General features: G+C 42.1%; 1 protein-coding gene across 1 annotated transcript in view; it reads right to left on the reverse strand.

Annotated features, from left to right (window-relative positions):
• Positions 1-3,979: 3,979 nt before the first annotated feature.
• Positions 3,980-13,082, reverse strand: part of LOC109417756 (juvenile hormone esterase) — a 118,770-nt gene continuing 109,667 nt past the window's right edge. The window contains exon 8 of the mRNA XM_029860201.2: positions 3,980-4,697. Within this exon, the coding sequence (XP_029716061.1) occupies positions 4,508-4,697 (190 nt within the window). The 3' untranslated portion in view covers positions 3,980-4,507. The remainder of the gene's footprint in view (positions 4,698-13,082) is intronic.

The raw sequence follows: 13,082 nt of genomic DNA on the forward strand, positions 1-13,082 counted from the left end.
GTAGGCGGCATTCAAAATGGTGATCGCTCAAAAGTTTTCCCACATTAACTTGTCGCCTTTCTTATGGATGGGACAGATTATCTCTTCCTTCCACTCCAAGCACGAGTTGTATCAAGTGTAAAAGATGCGAATATTACGAATCGTATAAAATATGACAGACTTCAGTGGGCTGGACACGTAGTGCGAATGTCGGAAGAAAGAATATCGAAAACAATATTGAGCAGAGAACTAGATACAGGTCGGCGACTTCGTGGGCTGCACGCGGTTGAAGTAGATCAGCGATCCCTACACGTTCGGGTAAACTGGAGGAACATCGCCCAAGACCGACAAAGATGGTGCTCTACTATGCTCGGCGTTAGAGTGAAGTTTCTTTGTAGTCAACAAGGTTGTTCAACTATGGATGAAAAGATGCCATGGTAGCGCAATCGAATCACTATCGCTGCAGAACTGCAGGAACTCGCTGCTCGTGAACCGTGTCTGGTTGTCGTTATTTAGGTATTCCCATGACCCCGCTATAGAGCGGCTGCTCGTGGTTATATAACTGGCGCTTCTTTGGGTGGACTTTTTGCTACGAAAACGCAGTGCTTACGCCTTTGGGCGATCGCCTCATCAATCGACGACCAATAGGAGAACCACAGACAAACAGACGTAACACTCTAATAATACTCATTGTACACTGATTTAACTGTCGATTTTAAAACTTGATAGTTGGCCAACTGTCCATTCGTGGCGCTCGTATTGCTTTTGTTCGAGTTTGACGTTTGCTCACTACTACCACCTAGTTCATGGTTGGCCAAACTCAGGCATGTTAGCATTGGGCGAATATTTTTTCCGTGACTATGGTTTGAACCAGTAACTATTCGAAGTGTTACGTCTGTTTGTCTGTGGGGGAACAAACATATACTCCATTGCATGGTGACGTCATCAAAAAATCGCTCTCCTTCTCTCCTACGGGAAATTAGAAAACAACAGGACTAATACCTGTCAAATTTGACTGGTACTGGTCCTGTTGTTTTCAAACTTTCTGAAAGAGCGAAAGAGATAGAATTTCACCTTGAGATGGTCTATTTTGGACACAGCATCGAGCCAATATTTTTTGGACACTTACGGCAAAAACAAATGGAAGTGTCCAAAATATATTGGCGTAACGCTGTGTCCAAAATACGTTGATTCCCCAACGCGTACTCCTTGCCAACGTTACCAACGTCTTCGCCCATTTGTTTTTGCCGTAAGTGTCCAAAAAATATTGGCTCGGTGCTGTGTCCAAAATATGTTGGTTCCTTTATAGGATTGCGGGTTGCCCCCGATGCAACTGCCACAGACACCGCTTTTCCGATGTTTTTCGGGAATCACCAAGCGATCTCCGAACAGGATGCACTTTCCAACATTGTATAGCGAATTCCGCCTTCTATGGAACCGACATATCTCCGGATTCCTGATGTTCTCTCGATTTTGCTGCTTATGATCAGTGTTTTCGGAAATTATCGAAATTTCTCGAGTCATCAAAAACAAACGAGACTAGAGGCTAATATTTCATAATGGTGAAAACAGAACACTGATTTTTTCGGAATGGAATTTTTCAATCTAATATGCTGAACAAGGATGGGAACACTCACTTGCGAAGAGTTACATTCACTTGCAGTTTTCTCAGCTCAGAAGCGTGCAATCAAAAAACGATGTATGAGCGGTTTTTGCCTTGTGGTTTTTTTACTTATTCGTTTATTTGGAAGGCTCGGGCGCCAAATGGGCATAACTGAGCCGAAATCTTTTGTTTTTACATTGATTTTACATTTTACAATTTATTACTGCCTTGTGGTTTTGTCTAAAAATTTTCCAAATAGAGTAGGGGTCGCCCACGCATACTGAAGTCGCGATGGAGCGGCGAAGGCAACTCTCCACGAGGTGAATGTAATTTACACTCACCTCGTGGAGAGTTGCCTTCACAGCTCTGTCACGACTTTGAGATTCGTTTGCGACCCCTACTTTATTCGGCAAAGTTTTAGACAAAACCACAAGGCTAAAGTCGTCCATATATCGTTTCTTGATTACACGCTTCTGAGCTGAGAAAATACCAAGTGAGTGTAACTCTTTGCAAGTGAGTGTTCCCATCCCTGATGCTGAATATAACATCCTTTATGTTTAAATCACATACTGACTTGCTTTTAGCATGATAAAACAGTATTAAGTTCAGTTTTAAAATCGAAAATTCTGGAGCTCGATTTGAAAAGGTCGTATGTGCTTTTGTCGATTAAAAATTCGATCAGTTGGATTCGCTTATTATAGCAAAAACCGTTGAAATTGAACAAAGTTGATACATACAGCAGAATCATCACAAAACAGGCTTTCCGTTCCATAATTAAAAGTCTCCAAAATATCTTCCCTATTGCTACAATAACTAAAATAAACTGATCGAATTTTATATCGACAAATGTACATACGACCTATTCAAATCGAACTCCAGAATTGTTTATTTTTCTTGTTAGGTAGTTACGTCTTTTTACTGGTTCTAAAACATTATAGAGGGTGGCGCAATTTGTTCCCAGTTGACAGTCAGCTTACACCCCTGGTTGTTCGTTGGATTGCTGTTCCTGTTCTACTGACTAGAAACTAAGCGGATCACAAGTTACTGCTTCATCTGCCACGAACCGCAAATCCTCCCCCACAATCACGCTCGCTATAGTGGAACTCTCGTCAAGCACAAATATCAAATTTTGCTATTGCACAGCTGTGTTGCACTCAGTATTTAATGATTTTTAAAGGCTTTTTGGTAAAACTGGTTAGAGGATTTTTGCGGGATTTACAGCTCATCACGGGACAGAATTATACGCCAGCCTGAAACGCGAAGCTGCAAAGTTTGAACTGGTGGTGAATGCGGTCAATAAGGATCACAATAAACAGGGATAATTGGGTTTTTAAATTTTGAAAAATGTATTGATTTTATACGAAAGAACACCTTTTTCTGAATCAATATGATTTTTTTCAGATTTTTAGAGCTTTGTTTAGGTACTTAAAATCAATTTCGAAAAGATTTTTTGAAATCACCTTTTGACAGCTGGGCAACTGTTTGACAGCTCCGCCCAGTACAAACTGCGACGAGGGGTGATTCGACAAATCGCTCCCATACAAACTTCAAATTGATTTTAAAATAGGTTCCCGGACTCCAAAATTCATGAAAGTTTGGATTTCGGCTCAGTTTGACATGCAGATTTAGAATATCGAATTATCTCAACACCGTTAAAGAAGCCAATTATCTGCTTCTTCCCCGATGTATGGCTGCTGCTTATTGTATTCATACCTCTCGAAGACACGATTTGTTGGTTTCGATGTTTTCGGTTCTCCATTTTCCATTGGCTGCTTCTGACGATTGTTATCAGGCTTGATATGTACCGCACTTCTGCGGTATATTCCTCCATCCGGCGTTTGCAGCTCGCAAGACCTGTCTGGTAGCTTCCTCAGGAGAACAGCCTTCTCCCACTCTGATGTCAAAAAAAAATCTCAACACCGTTAAAGAAGCCAATTTCGACTTAGTGGAGGAATTCGTTTACCTTAGATCCTTAAAAAAATCTGACAGCAATGTGAGTTGTGAAATACGAAGGCGCATCATCAGTGGAAGTCGTGTCTACTACAACCTCCCGAAGAAGCTGTGGTCAAAAAAGATTCACCCGCACAAAATGCACTATGTAGGAACAAACCTCTCATAAGATCGGTGGTCCTCTACGGACACGAGACATGGACCATGCTTGAGGAGGACCTGTAAGCACTCGGAGATTTCGAGTGACGCGTGCTAAGGACGATCTTCAACAACCTGCAGAGGGATGGTGTGTGGTGGCGAAGGGTGAACCAGGAGCTCGCTGCACTCTACGGTGAACCCAACATCTTGAAATTGGCCGAAGCTGGACGGACACGGTGGACAGAGCATGCTGCAGGAATGCCAGAGTGTATGTAGTTCGGATCAACAGAAACAGCTAACCAGGATGGCTACTATCAATGGTAAAACATATATTAAACTTTTTGTATTTCGATTTTCATACAAAACATCTACTTTTCCTCACGATTTCGTCAGTCAGTCAGTCAAATTGGATAACGCCTAAACCTACTCTTTCAAAACTGATCAACACAGTAGAGATACTATAGAACTATCTGAGGTGTTTAAAACTAGTTTACAATAGAAAATGTTATTTATTGAGCTATTCAGGTTCCTTTAATAATAAAGAGACCTATGGGCATGGGCTGGGCAACCACAAAAAAAAAACAACGGTGCGGCTCCTAAAAAGCATTTTAACAACACTAGTATGACCTAGTGCATCGGATGGCTTTGAGCTACTAAAAACGTGTGACAATTGTCTCGCGTATAGTCTTTTCGGAATATGTTCTCTCGATGTTTTACGGCAATGACTGCCTGTATGACACTACACGCGAGATTTTATAGTACCTTTTGAACCTAGATCTACTCTACTAAACGCACTAAACAAATCCTCTATCTGGGGAGCTCTAGTCGGGCGGCAGGCTAAAATATTCCGCCGTTGTACTTTGTGTAGATTTCATCCCAGAAGTGAAGTCGTTCCGCTTCGGGATTCGAGCGGGCCGCCAGGGTGGACGTAACCTCCAGATAGGGAAGCTCTTTCATCGTGTGCGGTATGACGCAGGGCCAGCGCATGCCGATCAGCGGATCATCCTCGCCGTACGGAGTCGGGTTGCTGGAATGGAAGGAAATTGATTCGAATGTTAGCGACTGATTATGATCCGATTTAGAATGTACATTTCGTTTGTCAACCGAAAAGATATGAACTTGAAGAATGCCAACAGCCGGTCCATCCATTTGTTGAACACGGACATAACCTAAACTGTTAGCGTGACTGCAAAATTTACTTTTTGATAAGGGGTTATTATGGCCAGTAGTACACAGGGTCAACTATTTGACAAGGAAAGAACTCAAGAAACAACATCAGTTTGACACTAATGAAAATTCGATCGAGTCAAACAAGATGTTTGAGCATTGGTTTCTTTTCGGACAAATATTTGACCCTTTGTACCCTGTGTACCATGTGTAACAGCTTATATGTTAAAGTCGGGCAAAAAATCGTTTTGTCAGGTTATGAGCCCAGGATGGCTTTTACCGACTGGTGTAGCCTAGCAACCGGCCAAACAACAAGCCGAATAGTGAAAAATATTCCTCAAGAGGTCTGCACGCTAATTTTTCATCTGAAGCATGTCCGTGAGAAAGTCTGAAGTTCCAACTTTGACGTTTCTCCTCTTTGTTTTATCCAGGCTCAATCTCTGGAGATGCTGAAGGGCCGTGATGACTACGCGACGTGGGCGTCCGGAATGCGGATGGTGATGATTAAGGAGGGTAGCAGTTGTTCGGTTCCAGAGGCAAGTTCTCCTCCATTTGGGAAATTTGTGCCAGGAGGGAACCTGGCAAGCTGAGAATTCTCCGGACGACCTGCAGATCAGCGAGGATTTAGCGGACCGTGCCTTGGCGATAGTTTGCCTCAGTACCGACAGGTATAATTATAGTCTAGTTCAAAATACCTGAACAACATTTTCAGGACAATATAGAACGATTAGCCCGCTGCGAAAGCTTATGTTCCGAGGAGGAGTACGTGGATGAAATTTTGACCACAAGCCAGAAACTATAGTAGATCGGTTTTCCGCTCAACGACGAATGGATGTCGCTTATCCTCATGATGGGGCTGCCGAAACGATACGAGCCGATGCCCGATGGTCATGGGAACGGACGGCAGACTGGGTAAAGTTAAAGATTCTCCAGGACGTGACGATCGAGCTCGGCACCAGGGCTGGCGGTTCAAGTGGGGCACTAGCAACTAGTTGGAAGCATGGGAGCAGAAAGAAGGACAAGTCGGCCATGACGTGCTTCAAGTGCGAAAAACTTGGGCACTACGCGGCGAAGAACGAGAAGAATTCCCAGAGTACGAAAATGAAAACACTCTTGGCGTGTAAGAAGCGGAACTCCTCGGACGAGTGGATATTGGACTCTGGAGCCAGAGACTACAGAGACGAGTGTTCTACTTGGCGCCAAGCAGGTCTACCTTTGTGGCAGACGCCGGTTGAGGAGGCCGATTCGACTGTCGAACCGATGGTTTTTATAAGAGTTGATCAGCATGAGATCATAGATGGCGATCAACAGGTCACCTTGCTCAACAAGCACCAGGCCGTTGCTGACTGCGACGTAGAAATCAGAAGCACAGAGAGGAAGAATGACAGTACGACGACGTCGGCGATCAGTGTTGTAGAAGAGCAGCAATCGCTTGCGCTCATCTCGCATTTTTCTCAGCATCCTACGATGAGACGCAGTGTGAGGGAGAGCCGATTCCCAGATAACTATGCAGATTTTATAGCTACTTACAGTGTCTTGTCTTAAGGACAAGGTATTTGGAGTACATTGCTCAAAATTTCTAGAGCACCGTTTTTTAGAACCGTTGAACGGATTTGGATTAAAATGCATCACGCTGTTGACAACCACTGAACAATTAGCGTGATGCATTTTAATCCAAATCCGTTCAATGGTTCTAAAAAACGGTGCTCTAGAAATTCTGAGCTATGTACTCCAAATACCTTGTCCTTAAAAGTTTGAAACTACTCAGGATGAGATGAGATGAACAAGGACCAGGACGAGGATATGTTTCACAGCACGTCACGGCTCCCGTCACACTTGAAGGAAGTAGCTGCTGGAATGCAGCTCGCAACTGGACACCGTAACTGGGAGCGCCCAGTTCAAGGCAAGTTGGATTTCCATTATGATAACGGCCACCATCTCACGCCGGAATACATTCCACAGGTATCCAAGGACCCTGATCCGCTGCAGGAAGCGCTAAGCCGTGTCGACCGGACCGAGGGATTTAAACAATGGAGGCACGATACGTTGAGCGCGAACGAGACGTGGTGTCTGATGAACGTTGCGAAGGAACGAAAAGCTCTGAAGAACAAGTGGGTCTTCAAGGTCAAAACCAATACCGACGGCACCATCGAACGTTACAAGTCAAGACTTGCGATAAAAGGATTCTCGCAAGTGAAAGGAGTGGACTATAGCGAGAAGTATTCTCCCGTTGTCAGCTACACGCAGAACTCGATGTACACAGAACAACGAGTAACTTTCACGCAGCGAGCAAAAAGACAAAAGAATTTTCACGCAGATTTGTGTAACACCGGATCAGCACATTTTTTGTGTTGATCCAGTCGTACCGTGCCATGCCCTAATACCGTGACCTTAAGGATGCTCTTCACTTCAAAGAGCCCTGTACAAATCAATAATCCATGATTCTTAATTTTTCAAACGCTATATTTTTGCTTATTGTGTGTATTATGTATAAAAAATATAATTAATGGAATTCCCAAAGTTTAATCCATTGTTAAAATCAAAATTGTAAAACATAGCATTGTTCCTAATACCGTGTATGCGACCCGCATACATTGGTGGTCCTTTGAATCATCACTATATCAATCATACTAAGTTCATAGTTAAAAGAACCTCTGCGTCAAACGTTGCCTAGAGGTTCGTGCAATTGATTCATAAAGTAAAAAGTATCAATAATAGTTTCAGTTTGCAAGTTTTAGCCGAAACACGGTATTTGGAACACAAAAGGAACCATGCCCTAATACCATGTATTGGTACTTTGCACTCACATTCTGTAAATATTTTTAATTACTTGTTTTTGTAAATATGTGCCAAATTTATCACGCCTAACTAAAGATGGTTTATTATGCTAATGATTGAACTAGTTACTCAATTAAAAAAAATAAACTTAGTAAAATATTTGAGTTTTAGTCAAATACACGGTATTAGGAGGCACACGGTATTAGGGCATGGCACGGTACACAAATCTGCGTGAAAAATCTTTTGTCTTTTTGCTCGCTGCGTGAAAGTTACTCGTGCGCTGTGTTGTTTCATTTAAGGGTGTACGCCACTATTCGACACCTCCTTGCGCTGGCCGCGCTAATGAATCTCGTCATGTACCAGGTGGACGCTGTGACGGCGTTCCTCCAAGGTGATCTGGACAATGAGGAGATAGAGCAGGCGGAAGGATTCCGGATCGAAGCTGCAACTGAAGAAGGTCCTTCACGGTCTCAAGCAGGCCAGCAGAGTATGGAGCATTAAGCTGGGCTAGAAGCCAAGCAGATTCTGTGTCTGCGTGTCACCAGGACCGATAACACTATTTCCATCGACCAGAGCGGTACATAGAGGAATTGCTCGAGAAATTCATTATGATGGATTGCAATCCAGTATCGACCCCGTTGGACGCGAACCACCGACTGCTGAAGACGATGAGCCCACGAAATGAGGGGGGACGTGAAAGGATGAAGGAAGTTCCATTTCGCGAGCTGATTGGAGGTCTTCAGTTTATCGTACAGTGCACGAGGCCAGACATCAGTCACGCGGTAAGCGTGATGAGATTGTTCTGCAGCGATCCGGGCCGTCCACACTGAACAGCGGCTAAGAGGATTTCGCGATACCTCAAGGAGACCAAGCAGTGCAAGCTGACTTACAGGAGAGATGCGGATCCAGCGTTTTATAGATACAGCGTTGCCGACTAGGTTAACGATCCGGAGATGAAGCGATCTGTCAGCGGTTATGTATATCTGCAGTGTGGCGGAGAGCTTTCTTGGAGTTCCAGAAGGCAAGCAGCTGTTGCTTTATCGACCATGGAAGCGGAATACATGGCACTTTCTACGGTCACTCAAGAGGCGGTCTGGTGGATATGGTTCATCCGTGAGCTGTACGGTAACAACGAGTCCCTGATCATCAAGGGCGACAACTAGGGCTCAATCTGCCTGGTTGAAAAGGAGATGGGCTACTCGGTGATGACAAAGCATATCGACGTGCGACAAAACGACAGAACAGTAGAGGCGAAGTCGATCAAGCTGGAATCCGTAGCTTCTAATTTTCAGGCGGCAGACCTGGACCCAAGCTGCAAGGAGACGGGAAGTTATTAGGTTCAATACAAATACTCACTTAACGGTACTATTTACAAAGGCGCGCGTTCTGAAGGGGGATGTTAACATAGTAAGCATTGAATTTGTATTCCCTCGATAAATATTTTTTTGTTAGTCACTACGCCTGGTCAAACGCTTTTCGTTCAGCAAGTGCCCCATCATCCATCCTTCTCTTTCTCATGTTTGTTTGGAATAGTGAGTAAGTTAAAAGAAAAAGCAGGCGCAAGCTAGCATCTTAAACATCCCTGGAAAATCCGCCCCAAAGGGACCGGAGTGATTAAATTACACAAAAACGATCATGTTGACCCACCCTAGTCAAATTGCCTTTGCTCTGTTATTATTTTCCGCAGCATTTGATTAATATCAGACATTTCCTTCCGGTGGAAACCTGCGTATGGTGTTCTAAGTATGCAAATGTATAAAACAACCCAGCAGCATTGGTTTCGTCATCAGTGCATAGATTAAGCCTGAAACGACCTTGTATAACTGGGTCTTTTAACGCCATGGTGGCTTTGAGTGAGGTTTTCCGATTTATGAGATAATGTCACTCTCACTCTTGATTATCAGTCTCGATCAGTTACCGTTCCTTTCGTATGTACCAATTTATTCCAACTCTATCATACTCACGCTATATGTACTAGCTAGTATGGACATGAGCATCATAACTAACCGAAAGCCACCACTCGCTCGCGCTGCTGGTACATCTAGTGGGATTGCATAATACACTGACTGGTCTACCGCTTATCGTTATACAGTGACTCGCATAATTAAAAACTCGAGCATGATGCTTAATCGATTAACTGTAATTCATTCAGGTTATAAGTTAGATAGTTATAGGAATAGGAACTATTCGTAATTACTGTTTTCACTATTGCATCATTCTGTTTTTAAACGGATATGGTAGTTTTAAATATGTTATTGCTGGTCATCATCATTTTTTCCATAAACTATATGTCAGCATCCATTTACCATTTGGTTGTATATAGCAAATGTCAATATATAAATAACATTCTACAATTACACCTTCACCAACAGGATTATGAAAATTTTAATTTTTGATTTGGCCCTGTTCGCTATAAAAGCATTTGTAGCGCTCTGGCGTAATATATATACTCATACAAGATAACCGTATTATAATTGCTAACTTTTAGGTCATTTCAGGTAACTATATGTTAACTATAGGCATGCAAAGGTTACCTTACACGGACATCATAAACTAAATGTCATGTAGATGACATGTGAAATGTAGAAGACATTATATTGGACCAGAGCGCTACAAATGCTCTTATAACGAACAGGGGCATTACAAACTAAAGTAGAACAACAACACAGAATTAAAACTTGTAAAACAGTTACATTTATCTACGTTGAATAAGCATGCCTAACTTCGCTTCGCTTAAAAGCTTTGAAAGATAACTATGTGTATAAGGACAGTTTCCTTTTCGGGTCCCTTTACATTCATTGCAGTTCATAAAACTGCATCAGTGAAAGGGGACGCGTACTTAAAAGTAGGTGGCCCACTGATGGGTCGACGACCACTAAAAAGAGCCAAATTGAAAAAAAAATCTGTCCGAGTAGCTATTGTGGGTGCGTGGTTAATAAACTTGAAAGGGTAGCCGATAACCGGTTAACGCGATTCAATGTCCGAGAATATCATAAGGCATTGTCCAGTTAGAATCCGGACGCAGATAATCACATATATCTCAGAGGTGGAAGAACAAACTGAAAAGGTTAAGCCCTCAAAACAAAGATAATTTACTGTAGTTTCATGGAAAAATATCATTGAAATTATTTTATTTTATTTTTAATACATTTTCTCATTTTTTCCGTGATAACTTCCTTAAAAATCTGCACAATGGTAGTAAATTTTAACATCAACCCCTTCGGTGTATTTGTTTAACAATCGGGTCATCTCTGTAGTGTCCTGAGACCCTCTACCAGTCTGATTAGGATTCCAAAGAAACTTTGCCAAATATTTCTCTTCTTGCGAAATTAAGGGCTATTCAGTGAATTCCAAAGTAGCGAAATTTGAGTGTTTTTTCGTTTATAAACACTATCCAACAGTGATGACACCACTGCACATCTCAGGCTGTCGTGATAGCTCACCAATGTAGCTCAAACCTCTACAGAACCCTTGTGTGCATTTTTGAAAAGCAGCACGCGATTCTTGAGATTGTCATCTTTGTACACATTTGGTGTCAAAATCGTGATGTGAGAAAACGATGTCCAGAGTTCGAACTTCCTGGCAAATCTTGGAATTCCAAGCAGATTTATCCATGAACATAAACTTCAACCTTCCTTGGACACTTCCTCATGGCATGGTTAACAACATCTGAGCACATCACACATAATGGTTTTGGAGATATTAACATTTTTCGTGACTGTCGTACCTGACCACCCTCAATTTTTAGCGTGTTTGTGCAAGATTTTTTTCCTTCGCATGTCTTCAATCTGAAATAATTTTTCACTCGTAACAAGAAAATTGATGAAATTTTCACCATCAATAGAGGACTTGTTTATGATCAGACTGCAGTGAAAAAAATATGATTATGATCATTTAGAGCGTCGCAATAAATTATCCTTTGCGTCCGGATTCTAACTGGACAATGCTTTATTCTAACTCTAAGCAAATAACTGCAGACCTATAGGCTAGCAGCCTTTCCGAGTCATCGAACGCTTCTCGTTTATGATGCGTAGGTATATGACAATGGTTAACGATGATTATATTTTAGCTTTTGTTCAAGCGAACCACAACTGGACAGCGGAAAATAGAAAATTAAGGCAATTTTGAATAGGTTTATGGGTGGTTTGGTCGATAATAAACGTGTATCATCTACTGTTTGTTGCGTAGATACTGTATTTTTTTGGGTCAATTGGTTGCATTGTCGTTTTGTGTTACGAAAATATGTAAATAACGAGTTGGTGGACAGCACAGCATAGTGAATTTTGCAACAATTGAATAGTGTGGAAGGGTCATTCACAGTGGTTGCTTATGGTGCAATACCCGATGATGTGGGGGTGGGTGGGTGGTGTGGATTGGTAAATAAGGATGCAGCATGGGATTATCAGTGAGTTTCCACATTTGGGACTGGCACTTCTGAAATTCCAAACTAGTAGGAAAAGACCAAGTGAACTTCTAGATTCAGTCATTACTCATACTTCCCATTGAATTTGATTTAGAACATGTAGGAAATCTTAGAAGGATTCTGAAATGTATCATTGTAGAATTTTCAACAGAAATCCTAGGGATTACTGGAGGAAACCATTCAGAAATTTCTAAAGAAATCTCCTCAGGAATGTCTGGAAAATAAAAAAAAATCTCGAAGAAATACCTACAGAATTACCTCGAGAAGTCCCTGAAAGAACTGGTAGAGGTATTCTGAAGGAATCCACAGAGAAGGCCCACGGCCCTGATGGAATCACAGGAGAAGTTTCTGAAAAAATATCAGGAAGATTTCCTGGGAAAATTCCAGCAAGAATGCCATGATAAATGCCTAAAGCAATCACTAAAATCATTTCTAGAGGTACCGTAAACCGGGGTCAAGATCTTCGGGTAGAAATTGATCAGTTGTTTTTCATGTAGATAAAGAATTTTTTGAAAAGTTTCCCTACAAATATGGTTCAGCATCAGATTCCAACAGTACGATACTTGAAACCAAACTATTAAAAATATCCTTTCTGTAACGGAAAAACGGTTGATCAATTACGACCCGAAGATCAATTTGACCCCGGTTTACGGTACGGTAGTTATAATATCTGGAGGAATTCTTGGATAAAATTTCTGGACGATTTCCTGGATGAGTCCTTGAAGAAATCCCTGGCAGAACAACCGAAGCAATTTTAAGAAGAATTCCAGGAAGATTGCCCGAAAGGATCACATCAAGAAAGCCAGGAGAAAGCTCTAGAGAAACCCCTAGCAGAATTTCTGAAGAACCACAATTAGAATTTCTGGAGGAGTCTTAGCAAGAATAGTTGGAAGAACCGCATGAATAGTACGTGAGGAATCCCTGTTGGAATTTCTGGAGGAAGGCCACGGGGAGCTCCTGGAGGAATTCCATGATAAATAACTGGAGGAATCTCAGGATAAAATCTCTGAAGGAATTTCTAGAAAATTCACCTTAGAAACTTCT

This window comes from Aedes albopictus, chromosome 1 (assembly GCF_035046485.1).
Source record: "Aedes albopictus strain Foshan chromosome 1, AalbF5, whole genome shotgun sequence".
NCBI classification, from domain to species: domain Eukaryota; kingdom Metazoa; phylum Arthropoda; class Insecta; order Diptera; family Culicidae; genus Aedes; species Aedes albopictus.